At 51.9% G+C, this 27,128-nt stretch overlaps 1 protein-coding gene across 7 annotated transcripts in view; it reads left to right on the top strand.

The window, feature by feature from the left end:
- The window catches only part of LOC133357892 (cyclic nucleotide-gated cation channel beta-1-like), a 47,786-nt gene extending 21,435 nt beyond the window's left edge, over window positions 1–26,351 (top strand). For 3 of the 7 annotated variants that reach the window (XM_061576052.1, XM_061576051.1, XM_061576050.1), the window contains exons 4-20: window positions 2,262–2,436; window positions 10,952–11,044; window positions 11,579–11,733; window positions 12,436–12,615; window positions 13,550–13,758; window positions 13,911–13,961; window positions 15,152–15,238; window positions 16,905–16,969; window positions 18,206–18,328; window positions 19,239–19,380; window positions 20,128–20,287; window positions 20,515–20,612; window positions 20,976–21,059; window positions 21,561–21,679; window positions 22,976–23,122; window positions 23,780–23,966; window positions 24,812–26,351. In XM_061576052.1, coding sequence (XP_061432036.1) covers window positions 2,262–2,436; window positions 10,952–11,044; window positions 11,579–11,733; window positions 12,436–12,615; window positions 13,550–13,758; window positions 13,911–13,961; window positions 15,152–15,238; window positions 16,905–16,969; window positions 18,206–18,328; window positions 19,239–19,380; window positions 20,128–20,287; window positions 20,515–20,612; window positions 20,976–21,059; window positions 21,561–21,679; window positions 22,976–23,122; window positions 23,780–23,966; window positions 24,812–25,078 — 2,342 coding nt within the window. In that variant the 3' untranslated portion in view covers window positions 25,079–26,351. The remainder of the gene's footprint in view (window positions 1–2,261; window positions 2,437–10,951; window positions 11,045–11,578; window positions 11,734–12,435; window positions 12,616–13,549; window positions 13,759–13,910; window positions 13,962–15,151; window positions 15,239–16,904; window positions 16,970–18,205; window positions 18,329–19,238; window positions 19,381–20,127; window positions 20,288–20,514; window positions 20,613–20,975; window positions 21,060–21,560; window positions 21,680–22,975; window positions 23,123–23,779; window positions 23,967–24,811) is intronic. The other 4 variants (XM_061576055.1, XM_061576053.1, XM_061576054.1 and 1 more) reach the window with 2 other exon arrangements.
- The last annotated feature ends 777 nt before the right edge of the window (window positions 26,352–27,128 follow it).

Below are 27,128 nucleotides of genomic sequence, written 5' to 3'. Positions count from 1 at the left end.
GAGCCCGCCCCCACCACCACCCCCTTCTTTCCGACAGCAGTGGAGTGGAGCGAGCAATTGCGGGGATGCGCCTTTCTTTGCCTTCACGCTGCCATCTCGCGACCCCACGGGATGATTGATGGTTACAGGCGGCCAATGAGCTGCACGCCGCTCCAAGCTTCCCAAATGTTCTTCGTGGCTGGAAGACTGACTACGATCTCACACTCAGTGTGGTCAGGTCGCAGATAATCGGCGTGGCGGTGTTTGTCTGCTATACACACTATACCGACAGAACTCGCTATCATTTGTGATAGCCAGGAAGCTTCTGAAAACGAGCTATACATCACAGCGGGACATTACCCGGTAAAATAATAAATATATTCATAGTTTATAGTTGATTCATTTATTTGCTGCGCAACCACTCACGTGCGGACAAAGCAGTTTTCTGCAGGAGATGACAGTCGTCGGAACGATATAGGTATTTAGCGAGTTGATTTGTGTGTGTGTGTGTGCCCGGATTCAAGGGGGTGCTTGCTTGCATACTCGGTGTGTGTATTCGTGTGCGTGTATATATATTGTTTGTGTGTGTGTGTATGTGTGTGTGGGGAGCGGTAGTGTAGCAGTTAGCGCGCTGCGCTACGAACCTGGCGACTCGGGTTATCTGAACCGGTCCTGGGCCTCCCCTAGGTTGACTCGGCCTCAAATGAGTACCTGGTGCGGTGCGTAAACATCGCCACTGGGGAGATGAAGGCGCCCGGGCGTGGTGCTGGCCACCCACCTCCTCGTATGCTGTGCCGGCCTTCATAGCTGCTCGCTAACAGCACTTGCCCCTCTACAGTATATTAGGACTATACGGGGGATCTTTGTCTTTGTGTGTGTATATATATTTGTGTGCGTGTAGAGTGTTGTGGGGAGCGGTGGCACATCGGTTAGCTCGCTACGTTAGCGAGCCCAACAAAACCCGAGTCCCGTTCCTGCTCACGACCAACACCAGTGGCGTGCATTTGTGCCGGTCCTGCTGGGTCCTCCCCTAGGTCGACTCAGCCTCAAATGAGTACAGTGCCTGGTCCGATGTGTAAACATCGCCACTGGGGAGACAACGGCGGCCGGGCGGTTTGGTATTTAAGGCTGTCGACTGCTGCTTATGCAGCTGGCGTTGTGTTGAGAGACAAGGCTGGTGGTGTTTCGTAAGCTTCGCCTGCTGTTGTCAAAACAGCTCGGCTCGCTTGTTTGTGTTGCTCTCTTGCATGCCGCTTATTATAAACTAAACTAATTTTGTTTTTATTTCATTTCACCAGGTAAGCCCCCCCCACCCTACCCCACCCCACTGAGCTGCGTAGATTTTTTTTCAGAAGCGACCTGGCCGTCTCAAATGATCGCTCAGCGAAGCGGCTTATCACGTGGACATTTACAGCAGACAGATATATTCCAACCGCGTGACACTGACTCGAAATGCAGAGGGGAAAACCGGAGGACCCGGAGGAAAATCCACGCGATCACGGGGGGGGGGGGGGGAGAGAGGGAGACACGCAAACTCCAAAAATACAGCAGGCGTCAGGGCCGGGATTGAACCCACGACCTCCTGTAGACCAGGCGAGGGAGTTAACATATCCGAGTCACTGTGGTAATGATGATGAGAGACACGCAAACTCCAAAAATACAGCAGGCGTCAGGGCCGGGATTGAACCCACGACCTCCTGTAGACCAGGCGAGGGAGTTAACATATCCGAGTCACTGTGGTAATGATGATGAGAGACACGCAAACTCCAAATATACAGCAGGCGTCAGGGTCGGGATTGAACCCGTGCCCTGCTGCATACCAGGCAAGGTAGTCAACATCACCTAGCCACCGTGGCGACCCAAATTGAGTAATTTTCAGCGGATAATTCCGGCATTTGAATGGGGCTTTGCGGCCAATACCAATTACATTGGATGGGTTTTTTTGTTGTTTTCATCTATGGGAGGACGAAATCGCAGAAGCCGGAGGAAACCCACGCAGAACAGGGGGATACACAGACAGAGAGAGCGCGCGCACAAACTCCACACACACACAGAGAGGCACCCGCATTGGGAATCGAACCCGTTCGGGAGAGAAGGCACGATCCTTGTTGTCACCACCCTCGCTGCCGGCCCTCAACCACGGAGGGGTCAAATTGGGCCACAATCCCTTAAAGCCGGCAACGATCTGCTTGGGCGAGCGCACCTTGCGCCTCGCTCGCAAATCACCGCCGTTTAAAGTTGGCGAGGGAAGCCCACGCAAGCACGTGTCTCTGTGCGCGCAGGCGCGGCGGGGCAACCTCGGCCCTCGGTGCGCGTCCGCGACGTGGACTGCGATGATGGAGAGGGGCCACCGGGCCCTGCTTCCCGGACCGGCGCGGCAATCAAGCTGCCCCCGCTGCCCTCTCCACAGCCCAGCACGAGTCAGCCGTCGCAGACTCTCGCCGTGCCCTCATCCAGGTGGGTGCCCTCTCGCCTGCCGAACTCGCAACGGGGCGACGATGAAACCTCAATTGTAGAAGCAGAGAGTCACTCATGAACTCACTCACAAAGCCACCCGCGTGATTATCTCACTCAATCGCTCGTCCACTCACTCAACCACGCATTCGCTCACTCATTCCTCGTCACCCGTTTATCCACTCAACTCGCACAGCCACGCGTTTGCTCATTTAGCAACTCACTCATCCACTCACTCACTCAACCATCCATTCGCTCACTCATCCTCATCGCTTGTTTATCCACTCGCTCACTCATCCACTCACTCAACCACTCACTCACGCAAACACCCAATCGCTCACTCATCCTCATCACTCCTTTATGCACTAGTTCGCTCACTCATTTATCCACTCACTCATCCACTCACTCACTTAACCACCTATTCGCTCACTCACCCCCATCACTCATTCATCCACTCACTCACCCATTCACTCACCCCGATCACTCATTCAATCCACTCCCTCACTCCCCCATTCACTCAACCCCCCCATCACTCATTCAGGCCACTCACTCACCCATTCACTCACACCCCATCACTCATTCATCCACTCACTCACCCTTCACGTCAACCCCATCACTCATTCATCCACTCACTCACCCATTGACTCACCCCCCCCCATCACTCATTCATCCACTCACTCACCCATTCACTCACCCCCATCACTCATTCATCCACTCACTCACCCATTCACTCACCCCCATCACTCATTCATCCACTCACTCACCCATTCACTCACCCCCATCACTCATTCATCCACTCACTCACCCATTGACTCACCCCCATCACTCATTCATCCACTCACTCACCCATTCACTCACCCCCATCACTCATTCATCCACTCCCTCACCCATTCACTCACCCCATCACTCATTCATCCACTCACTCACCCATTTACTCACCCCCATCACTCATTCATCCACTCACTCACCCATTTACTCACCCCCATCACTCATTCATCCACTCACTCACTCACCCCATCACTCATTCATCCACTCACTCACCCATTTACTCACCCCCATCACTCATTCATCCACTCATCACCCATTCACTCACCCCATCACTCATTCATCCACTCACTCACCATTGACTCACCCCCATCACTCATTCATCCACTCACTCACCCATTCACTCACCCCCATCACTCATTCATCCACTCCCTCACTCACCCCATCACTCATTCATCCACTCACTCACCCATTTACTCACCCCCATCACTCATTCATCCACTCACTCACCCATTCACTCACCCCCATCACTCATTCATCCACTCCCTCACTCACCCCCATCACTCATTCATCTACTCACTCACCCATTGACTCACCCCCATCACTCATTCATCCACTCACTCACTCATTCACTCACCCCCATCACTCATTCATCTACTCACTCACCCATTGACTCACCCCCATCACTCATTCATCCACTCACTCACCCCCATCACTCATTCATCAACTAACTCACCACCGTGCGGCAATTCCTCTATCGCTTTTATGGAGCAGGGCAAGGTGCCATCTATGGGACCTCTGTTGCCAGTGCTCTCAAAATGATGGTAACCAATTAGAATGGGCTTTACCCCTTCTGGGAATAAAACAGGAGTTGTTTTAAGATGTTCAAACAACCAACTAGACGCCTACTTCAAGGCATCAAGTCTGCACTAACCACACGTACCTGCGGCAAAAACATGCAAACAGACATGCTCATGGCAATATATGCATTGTCTTTGAAACTGATTGGCCTACAGCAGAGACAACCTTCTTCATGGCCTTGTTTCGCCATCAGTTCCAGACCAGAGAACGCCAAAAGGCGGACAGCACAAAGGCAATGCCACCATCAGAGCGCTTATAGCTCGGGGTGAGCAGCAGCTGTATCATGGGAACTTTTTCCCACTATCAAAGTATGAAAAATTATGAGTTTTACCCTTTTTCAGAAGCGACCCGGCTACCCCAAACGGTAGCAACGATCAGTGGCTTTTCATCACGTGGAAGTTCAAAAGCGGCCAAACACTCGAAACGCGTGATGTTGATTTTTAATTTGTGGGCGTTGAGGACCCGGAGAAGAATCCACATCGACACACCAACTCCAAATATATACAGCAGGCGCCAAGGGGTCGCGATCGAACCCACGACCTCATGCATAGCAGGAGAGGGAGATAACATCCAGCCACCACGGAGTCCATCTGTTGGCAATGACCGGCTGCCTCGTTATCCCCAGGATTCAGTGATGGGGGCAGTTATTCGCATGGAAGCCCGTGAGATTATTATTATTATCTAGAGCATGGCTATTATTAGACAGCAGTGCTCAGCAAAGACAAAGATTCACATGAAGGCCGGCACAGGCACACGAGGGAGTAGGTGGCCAGTACCACGCCCGGCCGTCTTTGTTTCCCCACTGCCGATGTTTACACACCGCACCATGTATGCGTGTATGCTCAACTTGTTTCGCACCGTACGTAGCCAACCGTTCTTAACGCCGGTCCACAAAAAAAACCCATTTTTTTGTGGCCTGGACTTTTGCAGCTGTTCTAGACTAATTTCAGGATGCTGATTCCAAATCTGATCTCAGATTTGCTCTATCACATCTCATTTTATGCTATCGGCATACCCCATTTTCACTGATTTTACCCGAAATTAACTCTGTCACTTATGATTGCAAGTTGTTGCGAGTCAGTGACTGCTTTAGTGTTAAAATATGGTGCTGTATTTCTAGGATAGTGTGTTTATAATCTCATTTTATGTAGATATCCACATTTATTTAATATTTTTCTGTGCGGTTTTTATTAAAAATGCAATATTTGATATCTCAAAAACCTGAAGTGATAGACAAAAACTGATGCCAGATTTGGAATCGGCACCCCAAAATTACCTTAAACCCGTTGGAATACCTTATGCCAGAAAAAGTGTGTTGACCAGTGTATAATCGGAGGTGCTGTTGAAGGACAACAGCCTCAACGCAAAAAAGCAGTTCTCAAGAAATGAAGTTTCAATCTATCGAAATTAGTCTTCAATTAGGTGCTCATTTGAGGCTCAGTCGACCTAGGGGAGTGCCCAGGACCGGTCCAGACAATCGTTCACCGGGTGTTGGCCCGTGAGCGGTGGGTCAATGGAACCCCCGTGCTGTCCGGAGTTCCGTGGCGTGGAACTTTCTGACACCGCATGGACCCTCGGACACACGCAGCCTGACGAACGGCTCCGTCGCATCGCGATGGCTGTGGGGGTGGAAGTTGAGCGGGGGAGGGGGGGGGGCTCTGTGCGGGGCACGTGGAACACCCTCGGTCACGTGGCGACTCAACGAATGTGGATCATACACGGTGACGGAAAGAACCAAAGAGTGATTCCTGCAGTCACGAAAGCTTCAAATCATGTTTGAATACACGGTTTTTTAAAAAAAAAAATCTATTTAAGGAACGTAACAGGTGGACTTCTCCACAGATGTGGCTGTCCGCCCGATGAAGCTCATTGTAATTACTGGCGAAACGTCGGACTCGGATTTTAAATGTTATGGCTTGGCTCTCCAACGCACCGGTGTGCTGTACTAGTATACTACACTATACACTACACTATACACTACACTATACACTACACTATACACTACTATACACTACACTATACACTACACTATACACTACACTATACACTACTATACACTACACTATACACTACACTATACACTACACTATACACTACACTATACACTACACTATACACTACACTATACACTACACACTAGTGCTGCGCTAGTGACGAATTAGCCACGTTCTGTTTACGTTGCAAACCTTACAAATTGGCTGTGTCGGATGGTGGCGGGTTTAACGACGCAACATTTATATATTTACGTGATCTAACTCCCCAAAAAGAAACCACCTATATTATGGATGATATTGGTTGCGTGAACCTCCTACGTGTTAGACCGAATGAATGTGACTGAGACGGATGGAAGAAGGAGCGGGGATGGGAGGGGGGCGATCCGAGCCAAGCATCGAACTATACGAATCGTAATATTGTTCACGAATGCCCATGTGTGCTGAAGTATGGTCAACCCATGTCCTACGCGTGGTGGAGTATGGTCAACCCATGTCCACGCTGTGGTGACGTATGGTCAACCCACCCCTTGCTACCACCCCCTCGCCCCCGTCGCGTCCTCGGTGACCAGATTGTCGGCAAAACAACAGAACAAGTTCCGTTTTTACATCATTGGAACCTCATTTGCCAGTAAAAAATATGATTATTGGTTTTTTACCCTTCTATCTGGCAACAAAACTGACACCTTTGCATATATTATCAGAGTTATGTTTTTTTTTTGCATTATGGATGCAGGTATTGTGGTCTATGCAAACATGACTCCTTGTAAAAAAAAAGTGTCAGTTTTGTTGCCAGATAGAAGGGTAAAAAAACAAATATCAAGTTCGTTTTGTGTTGACGTTGTTGTTGTTGTTGCTGCTGCTCTCACTGTTTCAAGAGCCGCAATGCAACCAGCGACTCCACTGAGGGCTGAGTCGACCCAGGGGAGGACCCAGTGCCGGATGATCCACGTAGCCAAAGTGGCGACAAATGTAGCTACTACTACACATGTAGTAGTAGCTATATGTGTAGTAGTAGTAGCTACATGTGCAGTAGTGTAGCTACTACTACTACATAGTAGTAGCTACGGGCCCCGCACTTTCAAAGGGCCTCCGCGCTAAACGCTCTCAAACTTCTAGATTTGAAGTTTTCGTGACTGCAAGGATCCATACTCTTTGTTTTTTCCGTAAAGTCACGTAGGTAAAAAATAAAATAAATTAAAAATGGAAACAACTAAATTCAATCACGACGTTTCGGGCGCAACACAGGTGGTTGTGCTTTTGCTACGTTGTCCCCACCTGAAGACGGACGCTTGTGTTGCGCCCGAAACGTCGCGATTGAATGTAATTGTTTTAATTTTTTATTTCTTTTATTTTTTACCTACGTGACTTTACCGAAAAAACCAAAGAGTATGCTCCCAAACGTATCAATTCCCGTTCAGTGATTCTGCACTTGCTCTATTACTATAGTACGTAAATAACGTCATGTACCTGGGGGTGGGTGGGGGGGTCAGACATTTGTGACGATGTGTGACGAGGGGCGGGGGGTGACAATGTGACGTCACATCAAAATGCGCAACTTTAAATAAATATATAATAGTTACAACAACACTCCTACAACATCAGAGTGCAGCGCCACATTAAATACGCACCACATTGACAATAGTTTAAAGCGATTTGAAGCATGTTTTATTTAAAAAATGGGGGGGGGGGGGGGGCAGAGCTTTGTGACTGTCATATTTGAGGGGGGGGGCTGACTTTTTGTGACGCCGTGTGACGAGGGGGGGAGGGGGGGGTCAAAAATCGTCCAAAATCGCGTGACGTCATTTATGGACGGCCCCATAGTACTATACCGCCTTCGACTTTTACGAACGACTGGGTGTTTACGGTATGGATTCGTCGTGTTATCCGGCTGTATAGCAAACGAAAAAATACAATTACTTTACTGCACAAGTTAAAAATGCGTGTTTTAATATTTACGTGTCTAAAAAAAAAACAATCAGGGTCCCTTTATAAGTTATAGCACATGCTACAGGCCCCGGCACTAGCTTCACCCGACACTGGGAGGTGAATGCGAGACGGCGCTGGTCCCCTTAATCAACGACGGCCAAGACAGCCTCAGACTGTCGACCCCATTACCTCGTACACAGCTAGACCAAGCACCGCCCCTCCGCCCCCCATACCGTCCGGGTGACCTTTTAGATTACACAGCCACGTGCTGTGGCCCCCCCCCCCTTGCCCCCCGCGTCGGAGCTAAACGCTGGGAGCTGAGCGGCTTAACGTGAGAGATGGGACCCGAGCTCTTAATCCGTCACGTGGTGCGCTGACAGACAGTCCCGCCCGCCCGCCCGCAGCAGATGCACTACTCTAAAGCCAAAGACAAAATATCCTACCCCCCCCCCGCTCCCCGTGTAGCCTGTAACAGACTGTTGGGGCAAGTGCTGTTAGCGAGTGGTAACTGTGATGGCCGGCACGGCACGGCACACGAGGGGGTGGGTGGCCGGCACCACGCCCGGCCGCCTTTGTCTCTCCAGTGGCGACGTTAGCGACGCACCGCAACCGGGTAACTCATTTGAGGCTGAGTCGACCTCTGGGAGGCCCAGGACCGGTTCAGATCAATCGTCACCAGTGGTGTTGGTGGCCGTGAGCGGGATTCGAACTCGGGTCGCCGAGTTCGTAGCGCGGCGGCGTGGATAATTCCAATAAGAAAGTTATAGGACTTTTCAAATCGCAAAAAAACGCAGCCTTTGCGATTTGCTAATCGCATTGTTTGAAATTGCGATGAATCGATTTGAAATCGATTAATCGTTCAGCCCTAAGGATCTCAGGAATTGCTGGCACTCGATCAGCTGTCCAGCGCTCCCGTTGTTGGAGGCGCTTCTTGACAGAAAGTGGCAGAGTGTCCTGGCTGGCTGCTGGCTTGGCTCCTGCGCACCCCAACAATAACTCCTGTCTCTGGGACCTTTTTGTCCACTCTCAAAACGATGAAACAACAAGGGTAGTTTTTTACACTCTCCGTTTGTTTTGCTACAAGTGCTGTGTGTGTGTGTGTGGTGAATGCAGACTTGATGCCATGCAAAAAGTATCTAATTTGGTTCATTCTAGATTTGAAGTTTTCGTGACTGCAAGGATCCATACTCTTTGGTTCTTTCGGTAAAGTCACGTAGTTAAAAAATAATAAAAGTAAAAAAATTCGTAAAAATTAAAATTAAATAAATTTGGCTGTGGTGGTCCCACCTGATGACGAGTGCTTGTGTTGCGCCCGAAACGTCGTGATTTAAATTTTCTTTTTTAACTTTTATTATTTTTTTACCTACGTGACTTTACCGAAAGAACCAAAGAGTATCTAATTTGGTTGTTTGAGTATCTTATCACCTGTTTTATTGCCAGAAATGCGTAAAACATATACATATTATTAATAACTCGATCGTTACTGGATTGCTGCTGCCACCGATACTAGCTGTGTAACTGGCTACAAGGGATTTCCCGTGCAACAAATGAACATCGAATGGAATTGAAACGGCCGAATACGAAGTTCTGATGACATAATCGATTATAATATAATAACAGCTATGCGTATTGTAGATAGCGACTCCAAAGAGATGAGACTGGCGCGGTTCATTTGAAAATTTCTCCAACTTTTCAACGTTGTGCTCCTGGCGACGTAATTCGTCGTTCGCCAGAATATTCTTTCGATCCTAGAGAATTAAGTACGTGGCAACAACAGCAACAACAGGAAATATTCACAATGGACACTATCTTGCCATTGTATTACTCCGCAAACGAGCTGATTACCCAGAGTGTTCCGTGCTACAGGAGGATAGCGATGATACCGTGAGCAGCGGCGGCTGCCTCCGATGTTCCGCCTGCAGAGCAACAACGATTTCTCCCCGAGTGAGAGAATCAACGGCAGCGGAGTTGTTGTTGTTGACAGAGCCGCCCTCCTACACGCGATAAACGACTTGCCGTCACCTCCGATTGGCACGGTGGGCTGGCGCACGGTGCGAAAGAGTTCAACGTACGCACGTGTGAAAGGGCACCCCCAGTGGCAGCTGCCCCTGTGCGGCACGTGAGGTGTCTAAGCACCAGGCCTGCAAGTGAAGATGTAGTCTGCCAGTAGTAGGCGATCATTGCTGCTGTGTGTGGTTTCAGCTAGGGCACCCTCAGTGGCAGCTGCCCCTGTGGGGCACGCGAAGGTGACTCGGCACCTGAGTGGCCTTCAGTGTGCCACAATTGGGTGTGACGATTGCTGCGTGTAATCCCGGCACGTGTGATGCCACACAATCTCTACACGTGTAATGCCACACAATCTCTGCACGTGTGTTGCCACACAATCTCTACACGTGCGATGCCACAAAATCCTTGCACGTGTAATGCCACACAATCTCTGCACGTGTAATGCCACACAATCCTTGCACGTGCAATAATCACGCAATGACGGCATGAGATCAGTGACGTCCACCGTTGGGTGTACATGTCTTTGCAAGCGATTTGTTCACCTTCTTGGTTCTTTCAGTAAAGTCACGTAGAAGGGAAGTAATAAAATAAGAAAATAATTATTTTATTTTGTTTTATTTTTATTATTTTATTACTTCCCTTCTACGTGACTTTACCGAAAGAACCAAGAAGATGAATCCCTGCAGTCACGAAAGCTTTAAATCGATTTGTTCATCTTACCTATAATTTGCTATCGCGTGTTTGTATTGCGTTGCTGCTGTAACGTTCTGACCCCGTGCTCCTACTGAACTGCCCAACGCACGCCACCCCAGGCGTCATTTGCCAGGGCTGCCCGCGGCTGGCGAAAAACCGCGAACCTCTTGCGACGAGCGGCGAGCGCGCGCGCACCCCCGCGATGTCCGCTGTCTCTAACAGAGCTTCTCGCACCTACCGCCCCCCCCCCCTCCCCTCCGGCGCCGTGCCAGACGCAAGTTCTCGAGTCCTACGAGCAGTGTGGACGATGCGTCGCAGCAGACGGGGGATGAGCAGGTGGACGCCCAGGGCTGCACCTTCCGAAGGTGACACCACCACCCTCTCCTTATCCATCGCGGGAATTCCAGTCATCTCGTGTCAACCCGTGTCCCCCGTGTCTCATGTCCCCGCATTCCCACGTCCCGCGTCGCATTTCACAGTGTCTCCACATTTCGCATCCCGTGCCCCACATTCCTTGTCCCCGCGTGTCTCCGTGTCCCCGCGTCTCCGTGTCCCCGTGTCCCCGCATCTCCGTGTCTCCGTGTCCCCGTGTCCCCGTGTCCCCGCATCCCCGTGTCTCTGTGTCCCCGTGTCCCCGTGTCCCCGCATCCCCGTGTCCCCGTGTCTCCGTGTCCCCGTGTCCCCGCATCTCCGTGTCCCCGTGTCTCCGTGTCCCCGTGTCCCCGTGTCCCCGCATCCCCGTGTCTCTGTGTCTCCGTGTCCCCGTGTCCCCGCATCCCCGTGTCTCCGTGTCCCCGTGTCTCCGTGTCCCCGCATCCCCGTGTCTCCGTGTCCCCGTGTCCCCATGTCTCCGTGTCCCCGTGTCCGCCCGCGTCGTCCCCGCGTGTCCCGCGCCGCAGCCTCTCGCGCGCCGACTCGCTGTCGAGCCAGTGCAGCGTGTCGGTGACGGAGCGGCTGCACGAGCTCTCGCGACAGTTCCGCACTCGCACCGAGCAGGTCAAAGAGAAGATCATCGACCCCGACGAGTCGCTCTCCGACGACAGCCTCCCGCCCTGTGAGTCGCACCCCCACCCTGTGAGATGCACCCCCCCACCTTACCATCTGAGTCGCCCCCACTCCCGTGAATCACCCCTACCCCCCCCCCCTTGTGACGAGGTAGTTGACATCTCGACACCGTGTAACCCACGAAAGTTACTGCAATGCAACAACAACAAAAAATCTTCTTGGTTCTTTCGGTAAAGTCACGTAGAAGGGAAGTAATAAAATAATAAAAATAAAACATTATGTTTTATTTTTAAAAATAAAACATTATGTTTTATTTTTATTTTTATTATTTTATTACTTCCCTTCTACGTGACTTTACCGAAAGAACCAATAAGATGAATCCCTGCAGTCACGAAAGCTTTAAATCGAAAACAACAAAAAACTGCTTCAAAACATAATGTCTAAATTCTAGATTTGAAGCTTTCTTGACTGCAAGGATTCATATTCTTAGGTTTTTTCGGTAAAGTCACGTAGGTAAAAAATTTAAATTAATAAAAGTAAAATAAAAATAAAATAAAAATCACGACGTTTCGGAGGCAAAACAAGCTTCCGTCTTCAGGTGGAACCGTCACTTTACCGAAAAAAACCCAAGAATATAACGTCTCAATGCCACGTGGCGGCGTAGGCCACCACTTCCTCCGCACGTGGTCGGTGTAGTGTGACGTCACAGGGCGGTAACCTACCTCACTTCCTGCCCCGCCCCCATCCACAGCACCGGTCAAGGCCGCCCCTACGCCAACCCCGGCGGAGGTTGGCCCCAAGGTCGAGGCGGCGGTGGCGGCGGCCGGGCTTGATGAGGTGGAGGAGCCGTGCACCATGCTCTGCTGCAGCCTCAAGCGGAGGCCCTGGATGCGCCGCTTGCGCATCCCCAAGAGCATCGACCCCTACACAGGTGACGAGGGCGAGAGGTCACCCGTGCAGCCTTGACCCGACGGTGGCGGCAGGTGCCGCTCACCGAGTCCACATGCGGGTGTGGGCCGGCGCCATCGCACGACGGGCGAGGGTTTGAGCGCCACCACTCGCGACCGCCTTTGTCTCCCCACTGGCGATGTTTACGCACCACAACAGGTACTCGTGTTTAAGGCTGAGTCGACCTAGGGGGAGGCGCCAGGGCCGGTTCAAATATTCGCCACTGGTATTGGTCGCGGTGTTCGTAGCGCACTGTGCCAACCATTCTTCCAACGCTCCCCCACGAAGACACACACAAATGCACAGATTATGATTCTATTGCGTCTCTACGTGAGTCTATAGGTCTAAGGGTATTTACAGGTTTTTTCTCTTTTAGTCTATGGGTATCTGAATAAGTGCACCGCAAATCCTCAAATTCCACCTCTTGTGTGTCGCGATCTATTGTATGTGCAGCTGTTTATATCGATTACTAATCTACACTTTGAATGTCTTCTGCTCTTTCAAAGCATTATTTGTTACACGGAAAATTCCGTGTGGCCAGTTACCCGGCTGGTTTCAGTGGCAACGGCCTGCAGCTCATCCAAGCTTTGTACCCTGACCCTTTGACTCCCCCTCTGCGTGTCCCCATTAGACCAAAGTATTAATCTTACTTGCACCTCTACCTAACCTTTTTGGTGTTATGTACGCGGAAACTTCTTTCGCACCATACGTAGCCAACCGTGCTAATCGGTGGTGTGTTCATGTTGATATTCGACCAAAATTTCAATCTTATTCGCACTTGTACCGAACCTCATTGTAGCATTCTAGTGTTTTAGTTTTCGTGACTGCAAGGATCCATACTCTTTGGTTCTTTACGGTAAAGTCACGAAAAGAACCAAAGACTCTTATTGATCTGTTTCCGTGCGGGCCCCACGTAGACCATTTCTACGTGCTCTGGCTGCTGCTGGTGGCGCTGGCGTTCCACTGGAACTGCTGGCTGATCCCCGTGCGCTGCACCTTCCCCTACGTCACGGCCGACAACCTCGCCACGTGGCTTGTCACCGACTACGCGTGCGACGTCATCTACATCGTCGACATGGCCTTTTTCCAGACGCGCCTGCAGTTCATCAGCAAAGGCGACATCATCGTGAGTCGGTGGGGGGGGGGGGGTGGTGGGGGGATGGGGTCATGATCGTGGGCTGACTCTCCGCTTGTGCGTGAGACGGACAGACGGGGGCCTCAACCTCGCAGCTTCACGTGGTGTCATTCGTCGTCGCCATTTTTTTTTTTGCCTTTCAGACCGACCCGAAAGAGATGAGAAACAACTACGTGAAGTCTCAGAAGTTCAAGGTAACCAACCCACGCTCGTTCGACGCCCCCGCAAAATTCCTCCCCTTCCACCAGCCGCTGTCATGGGCCCCGTGACCCCGCGTGGTGCTGCGACCGGCCACCCCAGCGCCCGCATCCTCGCGATTCTCCCCGTCTAGATTTGCAGCTTTCGTGACTGCAAGGATTCATATTCTTAGGTTTTTTCGGTAAAGTCACGTAGATGTAATGCGAGCAAGGACAGGGTCACGTGAGTGTGGGCGGAGTCAGGGTCACGTGCGGAGGAGGAGGAGGAGTCAGGGTCACGTGAGGGGGAGGATATAAGGGGGGAGAACCGGAAGGGGATCGGGAGTGGAGACAGAATAGAGAAGGGAGAGGCCACGCGGAGAGCTGGCGAGGAGTGGCGCGATTGCCACGGCAGGAGTGGCCGAAACGTCGTGAGAATTATTTTACTATGTTTTATTTTTATTATTTTATTATTTCCCTTCTACGTGACTTTACCGAAAGAACCAAGAAGATGAATCCCTGCAGTCACGAATGCTTTAAATCGAAATTTAACCCTCTTATGGATAGCATCGGTCGCGAAAGCCCTACGTGTTAAAATTACTTACTCTTTTTTTCCAAGCACGTGTGCTGTTTCATTCAGACGCTGTCGCCTCGACAGACCTGGTTTTCACCTGAGGACGGCTGCTTGCGTTGTGGCCGAAACGTCGTGAGAATTATTTTATTATGTTTTATGATCATAATTTTATTATTTCCCTTCTACGTGACTTTACCGAAAGAACCAAGAAGATGAATCCCTGCAGTCACGAAAGCTTTAAATCGAAATTTAACACTCTTATGGATAGCATCGGTCGCAAAAGCCCTACGTGTTAAAATTACTTACTCTTTTTTTCCAAGCACGTGTGCTGTTTCATTCAGACGCTGTCGCCTCGACAGACCTGGTTTCCACCTGAGGACGGCTGCTTGCATTGTGGCAGAAACGTCGTGAGAATTATTTAATAATGTTTTATTTTTATTATTTTATTATTTCCCTTCTACGTGACTTTACTGAAAGACCAAGAAGATGAATCCCTGCAGTCACGAATGCTTTAAATCGAAATTTAACCCTCTTATGGATAACATCGGTCGCAAAAGCCCTACGTGTTAAAATTATTTACTCTTTGCCTTCACTGTCTCGCGCCCCCCCCCCCCCCCGCCCGCCTCTCTTGCAGATGGACATGCTATCGCTGCTGCCGTTGGACCTGCTGTACTTGCAATTCGGCTTCAATCCGCTCTTCCGTCTGCCACGCTGCTTGAGGGTCAGAATCATTCTGCACGGCGGGGCCCCTTTAATTTATCCTGGAGAAATCCCACGAGGACGTGAAGCCCTTGTTTTTGCACACATCTCCGGCCACGTTTAGTACGTTGCACGTGGCGAGATGTTAACTACCTCGCCTGGTATACAGGAGGTCGTGGGTTCGATCCCGACGCCTGCTGCTGTATATTTGTAGTTTGCGTGTCTCTCTCTCTCTCCCTCCCTGTGGTAGCGTGGATTTTTCCTCCAGTGTTTTCCCTCCACATTTCGAATCAACGTCACCACGCGTTTTAGAGTTATTTGGCCGCTATGAATTTCCACGCGATGATGATGATGATGAGGCCATTTTCGTTGAGCTATCACTTGCAATGGCCAGGTCGCTTCTGAAAAATAGCTACCTAGGTCGGTGGGGCCTTACCTGGTGAAATAAAAATTAGTTTATAGTTTAGTAGAGTCATTTGCGGTGTATATTTTTTGGGCAGTTGGGGATTTTGAGTCTAGGTACTGGCTAAACGGCACGCTTCTTTTTATCGATCGGAGGATGCTGCAGAACCCCGGAGGAAAATCCACGCAGAACGCGGGGGGTGGGGGGGGAGAGACAGATCGATAGAAAGCACACAAACTCCAGAGAGTAAGGCATCCGAGTCGGGAATCGAACCCAGGCCACTACGTGCTGTGAGTGTCACCCACACCGTGTCAACCCACACGGTTTACCGCGTTATTCTTGTGCAGGGAAATTGAGTTTTCAGGTCCGTGCGGCTTACAGCTGTTTCAATATGGGCACACAAAATAAACCGTGTCTATTTGTCTGTGTTTCTCCCTTGCGATGGGATCTTTGTAGGGCGAACGTTGAGATTTATAAGGTTGGCACGGTGTGACCGATAAGGTCTGAATTGGTCTCTAATAAGGGCACTGATAAGGGGTTGACAGGTATGGTCACCCACTGTGTCACTGCCACCGCCCTGCCACCCAAGCGAATGATAGAAATGATTTGCGCGTTGGAAGTATACCATCCCTGCCGCGTATGTGAATGTGTCTGTGTGTGTGTCTGTGAAGTGGTATAAGCCCAGCGACACGAGTTCGATTCCCGCTCACGGCCAACACCAGTGACGATTATCTTAACCGGTCCTGGGCCTCCCCTAGGTCGACTCGGCCTTAAATGAGTACCTGATGCGGTGTGTAAACATCGCCACTAGGGAGACAAAGGCGGTCGGGTGTGGTGCTGGCCACCCACCCCCTTGTGTGCCGTTCCGGCCTTCGTAGGTGCTCGCTAACAGCACTTGCCCCTACAGTCTGTTAAGGCTATACGGGGGATCTTTGTCTGTGTGTGTGTCTGTGGGGGGGGGGGGGGGGAGAGTGGTAGTGTAGCGGTCAACTACGCTGCACTACGAACCCGGCAGAGACCTGAATTCGATTCACACTCACTGCCAATACCGGTGACGATTATCTGAACCGGTCATGGGCCTCCCCTAGGTCGACTCAGCCTCAAAAGGCTTCCTGGTGTGGTGTGTAAACATCGCCACTGAGGAGACAAAGGCGGCCGGGCGTGATTTTGGCCACCCACTCCCTCGTGTGCCGTGCCGGCCATCATAGGTGCTACTGGCTGACAGCACTTGCCCTAATAGTCTGTTCAGGCTTTACGGGGGATCTTTGTCTTTGTTTGGTTGCAGTACAAGACGTTTTTTGAGTTCAACGACAGACTGGAAGCCATCCTCACGAAAGCGTTCATCTACCGGTGAGGCACGAGCCCCTTTCGGAATTATATTTAGAAGTTGAAATCAACTCGTAGCGCCCCTCTGCCTCGAGCAGCAGCAGCAGCAGCAGCCACGCGGTGACGAGGAGCCGGCGCTACCGACGATTGGCCAAGCTCTGCGGTCCTCCGTATATCCAGATGCTTTCAGCCGATCCACGAGTTTTGACGCGTGCGGGGTGGAAACCGAAGCGCCCAGAGGGTGGAACCGACGCGTGCGTGCGAGGGGGAAACACTCTATTCCCCCGTGCAGGTGGCACAGGTGGAGTCCACATTTTCGCTGCGACATCCGTGTGGGTGACGCCTTCACAGTTGCTGGATCGCGGGCAGTCACGTGCAGCAGTGTAGCCACCGCCGCCCCGAAAAAACCTAATAATATAAATCAGGAGCGTTCCTTTTCACTCGGAATCTTCTATTACTGGCTACAGTGCTCGGGACGACGGCACCCACATTTCGAATGATCCCCATGCGCTTATTTTTTAACGTCCACTGAGAGGCTGACGGCTAGCGCGCGCGCGTACGCAACGCGGCATTATCCAGGGCAGCCCGCCGGATTGGAACCTGCGAACTCGCTGCTCGCTGGGACGTGGTGCAGGTTGGTCTGGAACTGCAGTGTCCCACTCGGCGTGCAGATGACAGAGAGGGCTGCTTCCTCTGTTGCTTCTGTCGCTGTTGTTACTGCTGTTGTTACTGCTGTTGCTGCTGCTGTGACTGCTATTGCTGTTGTTGATGCTGTTGTTGTTGCTGTTGCTGTTGTTATTGCTGTTGCTGCTGCTGTTGTTGTTGCTGCTATTGCTGCTGCTGTTTCTGCTGCTGTTGCTGTTGTTGTTGTTATTGCTGTTGCTGCTGCTATTGTTGCTGCTGCTATTGCTGCTGCTGTTGTTGCTGTTATTGTTATTGCTGTTGCTGCTGCTGTTGTTGTTGTTGCTGCTATTGCTGCTGTTGTTGCTGTTGCTGCTGGTGCTGCTATTGCTGTTGTTGCTGCTACTGCTGCTGCTATTGCTGTTGTTGTTGTTGCTGCTGGTGCTGCTGCTGTTGTTGTTGTTGCTGCTATTGCTGTTGTTGCTACTGCTGCTGCTACTGGTGCGTCTTCTGCTGTTGTTGTTGCTGCTGCTGTTGCTGCTATTGCTGTTGTTGCTACTGCTGCTGCTACTGGTGCGTCCTCTGTTGCTGCTGTTGCTGCTGCTTCTGTTGCTGCTGCTGCTGCTGCGACCTTCACAGAGTGATCCGCACCACCGGCTACCTGCTCTACAGCCTCCACCTCAACGCGTGCCTCTACTACTGGGCCTCCGACTACGAGGGGATCGGCTCCACCAAGTGGGTCTACAACGGCCTCGGCAACCAGTGAGCCCTCCACCACAGAGACAAAGCCCCCCCTGCCCCCCGCGTAGCCTCCCTACACTTTGCTGCTCGCGAAGCGGCACCGATGAAGACGCGCGAGGGGTTGGAGGGGGCCTGCACTGCGCCCCAGGCCGTCTTTGTGCTCTTCCCGGTTGTGCGACGATTTACACACCGCACCATTCCTGCGCGCACGTTGACCCCTCTTTCGCTTCAGCACGGTCGCCAAGCCGTGCTGATCGGAGGTGCCGGCACGCGCAGCACTCGAAACACGAAAGGCAGCTCTAAAGAAATGGGTTTTCAACCTGGTCAGAAATTCGTTTTCAATCAGGTACTCGTTTGAGGCTGAGTCGACCTAGGGGAGGCCCAGGACCAGTTCAGATAAATCGTCACTGGTGGTGGTAGGCCGTGACACACATACAGAGAGACACACATACATATAGACACACATACATAGAGACACACAAACAGAGAGACACATATACATAGAGACACACAAACAGAGAGACACACATACATAGAGACACACATACAGAGAGATACACTAACGACAAGCCGCGGTAGTGCGACTGTGGGCACGCAACCCAAACCGTGGACCGTGCAGTGAACCCACAGAGAGACGCGGAGACACTCCAGAGACTCGCGGAGACGCCCAGAGGCACGCAGAGGAGACGAGTCGATTCTCCTCCGACGTCGCCCACATTCGGCGACGATCGCCGGTTAAACGCCTCCCCAAGCGGGCAACATCGGGGCACGGCATCCCCTATTCCCGCCGCGGTTGTGCGGCCGGGGCAAGCCCCAAGCCCCTCGCCCGCCCGCTCGCTTGCTTGCACTCGCTCTGTCGCTTTCTCTCGCGCTCCCCCTTGAACCCCCACCCCTCCGCCGGGCTTGTATCGCCCCCCCCCCCCCCTCGCAGTTACATCCGCTGCTACTTCTGGGCCATCAAGACGCTGATCACGATCGGCGGTCTGCCCGACCCGGAGAACCTCTTCGAAATCGCCTTCCAGGGGTGCAACTATTTCACGGGCGTGTTCGCCTTCTCGGTGCTCATCGGTCAGGTAAGCCGTCGCCTGTTGCCGCCGAGAATTGTGCTCGGTCGATCGGGCCGTGGGGGGAGGGGGGTCGACGAGCCACGTGGCAGGCGACCCTCGGTCTCCCGCCCGGTGGCTCGTTCTCCCGTTCTCCTGTTCTCGCTCGCCCTGTGACGGTGTACGTACGTTGGACTTTGGAGGTGGCGGTGGGAAGGACGACAAACCCAACGCGAAAAGCGGTTCGAAAGGAATGAGTTTTGTCGATCTAGATGGTGGTTTCACAAAGTGCCATAGCTCCCAGTCGCTTTCTAATATTGGAAGGAAGAGCGTTCCAGACGGCCGCAGAAGCGCATCTGACAAGCATGAACACATGAGACAAAAATTTTACTCAAAGTCTCTCTGTGCTAGAGAGCACATGTATGTATGTCTAGGCAGGCGTGTGGGTTGTTTGACCATACTTCGCCACGCATGCATGCTGAACTTCTTTCGCACTGTACATAGCCAACCATGCTAATCGTAGGTAGCGACGGCAAGGACGACGAACTAAACGCCAAAAGCAGTTCGAAATAAATGAGTTCGTCCAAAGTAGACGATGATTTAAAAGTGCACAACTCAAGTGGCTTCCTAATATCGAAAGGAAGAGCGTTCCAGACGGCCGCAGAAGTCCGTCTGAAAGCGCCGCGCGATGGGTTTACGCCCCTCTGCGAGGTCGGGGCGAGGGGTGCGTGCTTCAGGGGCTGAAGCCGGTTTGGCTGCGTCGTCCGCGCGACACAGATGCGCGACGTGATCGGAGCGGCCACGGCGTCGAAGACGCGGTACCGCGACTGCGTGGACAGCACAGTGGCATACATGAACGCCAATCGCATCCCCAAGTACGTGCAGAACCGCGTGCGCACCTGGTACCAGTACACGTGGCAAGCCCTCGGCATGCTGGGTGAGTACGCACCGCCACCCACCCACACAGCCACGTCCACTGCTGACAAACACATTTCATCAGAGCTTCTGTCTGTGTCTAAGTTTTGGTGTCGTTCACCCCGCACGCTCCGGCTCGCACGGTTGGCTACGCGGGGCGCGAATGAGGTTCGACGCCGCGCTCGTTGACGGCACGTGCCCCTAAGTAAGGGCTGTTTAAGGCGACTCGTGGCATCTGTGCCTCCGCAGACGAGTCGGAGCTGCTCGATCAGATGCCGGCGAAAATGAGGCTCGACATCGCCGTGGACGTCAACTACCAAATCATCACCAACGTGCAGCTCTTCAAGGTGACGCGTGGCTCACGACAGAGTTGGGGGGGGGGCAGAGGGGGGCGGGGGGGGGGGCGGGGGGGGCTGCGTGGAGTGGAGAGCGGCAGTGTAGCGGTCGGGTTCGATTCCCGCTCACGGCCGACACCGGCGACGATTACCTGGGCCTCCCCTAGGCCGACTCGGCCTCAAATGAGTACCCGGCGCGGTGTGTAAACATCGCCACTGGGGAGACAAAGGCGGCCGGACGTGCCGCTGGACACCGCATCACCCTCGTGTGCCGTGCCGACCTTCACAAGGTGCCGCTCGCTGAACAGCACTTGCCCCGATGGTCTCTGTTGGTGCTACACACCGAGGGGATCTTTGCCTTTATGCACCTTGCAGGGTTGCGACAAGCAGCTGCTACAGGACATGCTGGTGCGGCTCAGGTCTGTGGTCTACCTGCCCGGGGATTACGTCTGCAAGAAGGTGAGGGCGCAGACGTCGGCTGAAACGCGCCTGCCGTATTCTCCGTCTGTCGGTTCACATAGAGAACCTGCCCCCCTCTCTATATTTAAGGCACCGTCTCTTATTGTTGTGGTTATTGCAAACATGATGCCTTGTATAAAGGTGTCAGTTTTTGTACCAGTTGAAAGGGTAAAAACCTCTAAGAAAAGCTGTCTCGGGTGTGTACCAATCAACTTCAAGGACAGTGCATATCATTACCATTATCAGAGTTGTTTCTTTTTGTTTGCATTTTGACTGCTTGTGTTGTGGTTATTGCAAACATGATGCCTTGTACAAAGGTGTCAGTTTTTGTACCAGTTGAAAGGGTAAAAACCTATTACTATATTTTTTGCCACTGGTAAAGGAGATGTCTCATAGTCAATTTGCCTGGACAAGAACACGGGGCAAGCCGTGCGAGTTGACACGTGGGCCACCTACACGGGGCTTGACCTTCATGTTTGCATTATTATTTTTTTTGCAAAGGGAGAGATCGGGAAGGAGATGTACATCATCAAGTCCGGAGAGGTGCAGGTGTTGGGCGGACCGAACGGCATGACGGTGTTCGTGACGCTGAAGGCCGGCGCCGTCTTCGGGGAGATCAGGTGAGCGTTATTCGTAACGCGGTGCCGTTCACCACCAACGACTCCCGTCAATCAAACGCCTCTCTGTCTGTGTGTCCCCCTGTTCTGCGTGGGTTTCCTCCGGCTTCTGCGATTTCGTCCTCCCATAGATAAAAACAACAAAAAACCCATCCAATGTAATTGGTCTTGGCCGCAAAAAGCCCCCATCCAAATGCCGAAATTGTACGCTGAAAATTACTCAATTCGGGTCGCCACGGTGGCTGGGTGATGTTAACTACCTCGCCTGGTATGCAGAAAGGCACGGGTTCAATCCCGGCCCTGACGCCTGCTGTATATTTGGAGTTTGCGTGTCTCTCTCATCATCATTATCTTCACAGTGACTAGGAGATGTTAATTACCTCGCCCGGTATGCAGGAGGCCGTGGGTTCGATCCCGACGCTGACGATGTCTGCTGTTGTATATTTGGAGTTTGCGTGCCTCTCTCTCTCCGTGGTCACGCGGATTTTGCTCTGGGTCCTCCGGTTTTTCCCTCCACGTGCGTTTAGAGTATTCGGCTGCTCTAAATTTCCACGTGGTGATGATGACGATGACGATAAGCAACTTCGTTGAGCTGTTCGTTTGTGATGGCCAGGTCGCTTCTGAAAAAAGAGCAACACACCTGGTGAAATAAAACTCGTTTTTAAATCCTTTATATTAAGTTCACTTGCTTGCTTGCGCGCTTACGACCATGCAAATCTTTCGGTCGTTTTTTAACTCACTTCCCGTGATCCAATCGAGCTGACATTTTGCACACAGACTCGTTGTGCGTGACAATTTCTTTTCGTGAAATTTTTTCCCCAAAATTTTACACTTTTTAGGTAATTTTTTTTTTATATTTAATTACCAATTGCTTAATGATGGCAGGCAATCATCTGACCCATAGGTGGCAGCCATCTCAAGCCAGAGGACGAGAGGACTCTAGCCGCCCGTTTCAAAGACCAATGTGGGCTGGGTTGTGGCCCATTGAACACGCATATAAAGGATTTATAGTGAAAAACTTTGTTTTTACGGGTTAATTTTTTTTGTTTTGGGTGACGACTACCGTCGATCGAACGCGAAGTGCTTTGCGTGTGCGAGAGTGAGCGATTGAGCGGGCGAGCGATTGAGCGGGCGAGCGAATGAGCGCACGAGTTGGTGGATCAATCCATGAACGAGTCGGCGCGCTGCACGATCGATCCGTCGGGCGCACAGCCGGTTCGAGCGAGCGAGGGTTAACCGCCGGTCCGCACTCCCCCCAACCACCCCCCACTCCCCCCACTGGCACCCCCCTCCCCGCAGCCTGCTGTCGGTGGGCGGCGGCAACCGTCGCACCGCAAACGTGGTGGCGCACGGCTTTGCCAACCTCTTCATCCTCAACAAGGCAGACCTCAACGAGATCCTGGTGCACTACCCCGAGTCCCAGCGCCTCCTCCGCAAGAAGGCCAAGTGAGTGCCGCCATCCCTCCCACCGCCCTTCCCCACACCCCACACAAGACAGAGATCCCCACCCATATAGCCTTTAGCAGACTATATACTCTTAGTTATTTCGGTAAAGTCAGGTAGGTAAAAAATTAAATTAAAATTAATACAAATAAAACAATAATTTTATTGTTTTATTTTTATTAATTAAAAAAAATGAAATTTAAAATTAATAAAAATAAAACAATAATTTTATTGTTTTATTTTTATTAATTTTTATTTCATTTTTTACCTACGTGACTTTACCAAAAGAACTAAGAGTATGAATCCTTGCAGTCACGAAAGCTGCAAATCTAGAACTTTATCAGACTGTTGGGGCAAGAGCTGTTAGCGAGCGGCACCTACGAAGGCCTACGTGGCATCACCGCGTCACCCACGCACGTCTCCGCTCGTTCGCCGCGCACGACCGTCGGTCGGCGTGCGGTGAGGACGCCGCGTCGCCCACGCACGCCTCTGCTCGCCCACTCACTGGCACGACTCGGCTTCCGCAGTGGAACAAACAGCGCCTCCCGCTAGCGGCCCCCGGCGCCGAGCTCGGTTTTCCGCCGGTGGGAAGAAAAGAGGCGTCGGAAAATTCGCGACCGCCCCCCCCCCCCCCCACGCGCGTCTCTCCTCCGCTCGCAGGAAGCTGATGACGAGCAACAAGGAGAAGAAGGGGCCGCCTGTGAGGAAGCCGCACACGAGGCCCATTCTGCAGGCCAAGCAGGAGACGCCCAAGATCATCCGCACCATCCTGTTGGCCGCGAGGAAGTCCGGCCTCAGGGGCACCTTCGAAAGGCTGCGCAGCCACGTGAACAAGCCCAGCACGCAGGTAACCCGCGCGGCGAAGGTGAATAGGTGAGCGGAGAGTGGGTGGGTGGGTGGGTGAGTGAGTGCATGGGTGGGTGGGTGGGTGAGTGAGTGCATGGGTGGGTGGGTGGGTGCATGGGTGGGTGGGTGAGTGCATCGGTGGGTGGGTGGGTGGGTGAGTGCATGGGTGGGTGGGTGAGTGCATGGGTGGGTGGGTGAGTGCATGGGTGGGTGGGTGGGTGAGTGCATGGGTGGGTGGGTGGGTGAGTGCATGGGTGGGTGGGTGAGTGCATGGGTGGGTGGGTGGGTGAGTGAGTGCATGGGTGGGTGGGTGAGTGAGTGCATGGGTGGGTGGGTGGGTGAGTGCATGGGTGGGTGAGTGAGTGCATGGGTTTGTGGGTGGGTGAGTGCATGGGTGGGTGGGTCTGTGCGCGTGTTGAACTTCTTTCGCACCATGCATTAGCCAACTGCGGTGGAAGGACAACGAAACACAAAATGCGGTTTGAAAGAAATTAGTTTTCAGCGGAGATTTAAAAGTGCATAGCTCCAGTGGCTTTCTTGTCTGGGTGTGTGGGTGGGTGGATACGTTGAACATCTTTCGCTCAATACACCCTGCTAGTCGGAGGTGCGGGGGAAGGAGCAGCCAACTGAACACGAAAGGCAGCTCTCAAGAAATGAGTTTGCAAGCTCGATGTCTTGAGGTTACGCGCGCCGCTCGCTCGCGACGGCGCCGCGAGGCGCGTCAACGTCGCTTTGCTGATCCCCCGTGGTCATCGAACACCCGCACGGACAAAACCGCACGGTGAGTGCACGTTCATGGTTTTTTCTCTCCCTCTTGTCAATTCACCCCCCCCCCCCCCCACACAGGCCCCCACCCTACCGCCGTCCCTGCTCCCAACCCCGGTCGCGTCTCCTGCCCCGTCCCGGGCCCCCTCCCCCCCGGACTCCCCGCCTCCCGACGCGAGCCCCCGCGAGCCACCGCTCGCTGGCCGCTCTGCGGAGGAGGATGTGGACGAGGAGCTGTCGGAGTGGTCGGATAATTCCACGTCGAGGCCGGTGGTGCACAGGCCCGCGGAGGAGGACGCCCCGACGAAGGACGGCACTGGCCCTGGTGGCCACGGTGGGAGAGGTTAAGCGCTGCCGTGTGGAGGCTGTGGTGCTGGAACTGTCCGGGGCTGGGCTCCGGAAAATGATATTGTCGTCCGGCGAAGAGGAATGAAGCCCGGAATCGCCACCATCATCTTCATCATTGTCATTATCACAACCTCAGAATTATCGTCATCATAACCACCGCCACCACCGCCACCACCATCATCTTCATCATCACCACCACCACCGTCATTTTCACATTTTTACCACCACCATCATTATCATCATCACCACCACCATCATCATATGTGTGCGGGAACGATGGCCACCTGGTTGAGATGAGTGATGCAACTCTATTCCGGCTCAACTGGGACCCCTCTTCCGATCCATACATCTCTATGCATCGCCTAAAACTCTATTCATAACAATGACCATATCCCGAGCCCCATCACTAACCCTATCACAACCCCTAATGCTATACCAACCCATAACCATAACATTAACCTTATCTCTAACATTAACCATATCCCTACATTAAACACTATCCCTACCCCTAACACTATCCCTACACCTAATATTATTCCTACCCATAAAACTAGCCCTATCCTAACCCCCTTACGTTACACATTCCCATATTTAACCCTATCCTTTTCATTAACCCCGTGCCTAACCTTACCCCCACATCTAACCATCGCAAACCCTATCCCTAACGATAGCCATATTCCGACTCACAACCCTATCCCTCCCACTTCACGCCTATCGCGTCACTCACCCCATAAACCCTGTAGCACAATCGCAATGTTGTTCCCAACTATCTCTCTCGTTTACCCAACGAAGCCTCTGGGTGGCGGAGGGGCTCACGACACAATATTTGGCCGGATAATCACGTGGGCTAAACCCCAACAACCCCCCCCCCCAAGATTTGCGAGCCATCATACTGCCTGCGGAAACCTGCTGCACGGTAACATTTGAGGATGTGGGTCATGGAGCCTGTATGCACTGACTGCCTTGCGAATCAATCAGAATATGAACTTATTACAGGAGGAATCCGATGAGCTATGAAGTTATTATTTCACAGATGTCCTGTAATGGGGCACGGGGTCAGAACGTTATAACAACAACACAATAGGATAGGAGTGCAAAGTATAGGAAAGGCAAACAAATCCCCTATGAAAAAATATACAAATACAACTAAACTATTTTTATCCTACCAGGTAAAATCCACTGAGCAATAAGCTTATTCTTCTTGGTTCTTTCGGTAAAGTCACGTAGAAGGGAAATAATAAAATAATAAAAATTAAACGTAATAAAATACAATTCTCACGACGTTTCAGCCACAACGCAAGCAGCCGTCCTCATGTGAAGAACAGGGCTGTCAGAAAGACAGCATCCGATGCTGTCTTTCCGACAGTCCTGTTTTTCACCGTCGGACGCTGTCTTTCCGACAGCCCTGTTCTTCACCTGAGGACGGCTGCTTGTGTTGTGGCCGAAACGTCGTGAGAATTGTATTTTATTGTTTAATTATTATTATTTTATTATTTCCCGTCTACGTGACTTTACCAAAAGAACCAAGAAGATGAATCCCTGCAGTCACGAAAGCTTTAAATCGAAAAAAAAATCGCTTATTGTTTTTAGAAGCGACCTGGCCACAAGCGATAGCTCAACGAAGTGGCTGATCACGTGGAAATGTGTAGAGGCCAAATACTGTAAACGCGTGGTCTTTGATTATCAATGTGGAGGGAGAGACCAGAGAGAAAAACACCCACGCGACCACGGAGAGAGAGAACATGCAAACTCCAAATATGCAGCAGGCGTCAGGGTCGGGATCGAACCCACGAACTCTTTCCGTCGTAACCTTCTGACCTGCCCATACTGGGCGTCTGTGAAAAAGAGCTTCATGGCTCATCGGAATCCTCCTGCAGCCTAAATAAACATTCCGAATCCAATAACCTTCGGCTCAGCGATACAACTTAATGTGCTTTGACACGAGCTGATGGTTGGTTTACCCGCAGATCGACATGAGTGCGCACGTGTAACCGTTACAGCCAATATGACTATATATATACTTGAACACAATAAACCCATCCGGAGTGCT

This window comes from Lethenteron reissneri, chromosome 60, assembly GCF_015708825.2.
Source record: "Lethenteron reissneri isolate LAM-NWPU_2019-01 chromosome 60, ASM1570882v1, whole genome shotgun sequence".
Taxonomy (NCBI): domain Eukaryota; kingdom Metazoa; phylum Chordata; class Hyperoartia; order Petromyzontiformes; family Petromyzontidae; genus Lethenteron; species Lethenteron reissneri.
The sequence above is the reverse complement of the archived record's forward strand: the minus strand, read 5'-3'. Positions and strand labels throughout refer to the sequence as shown.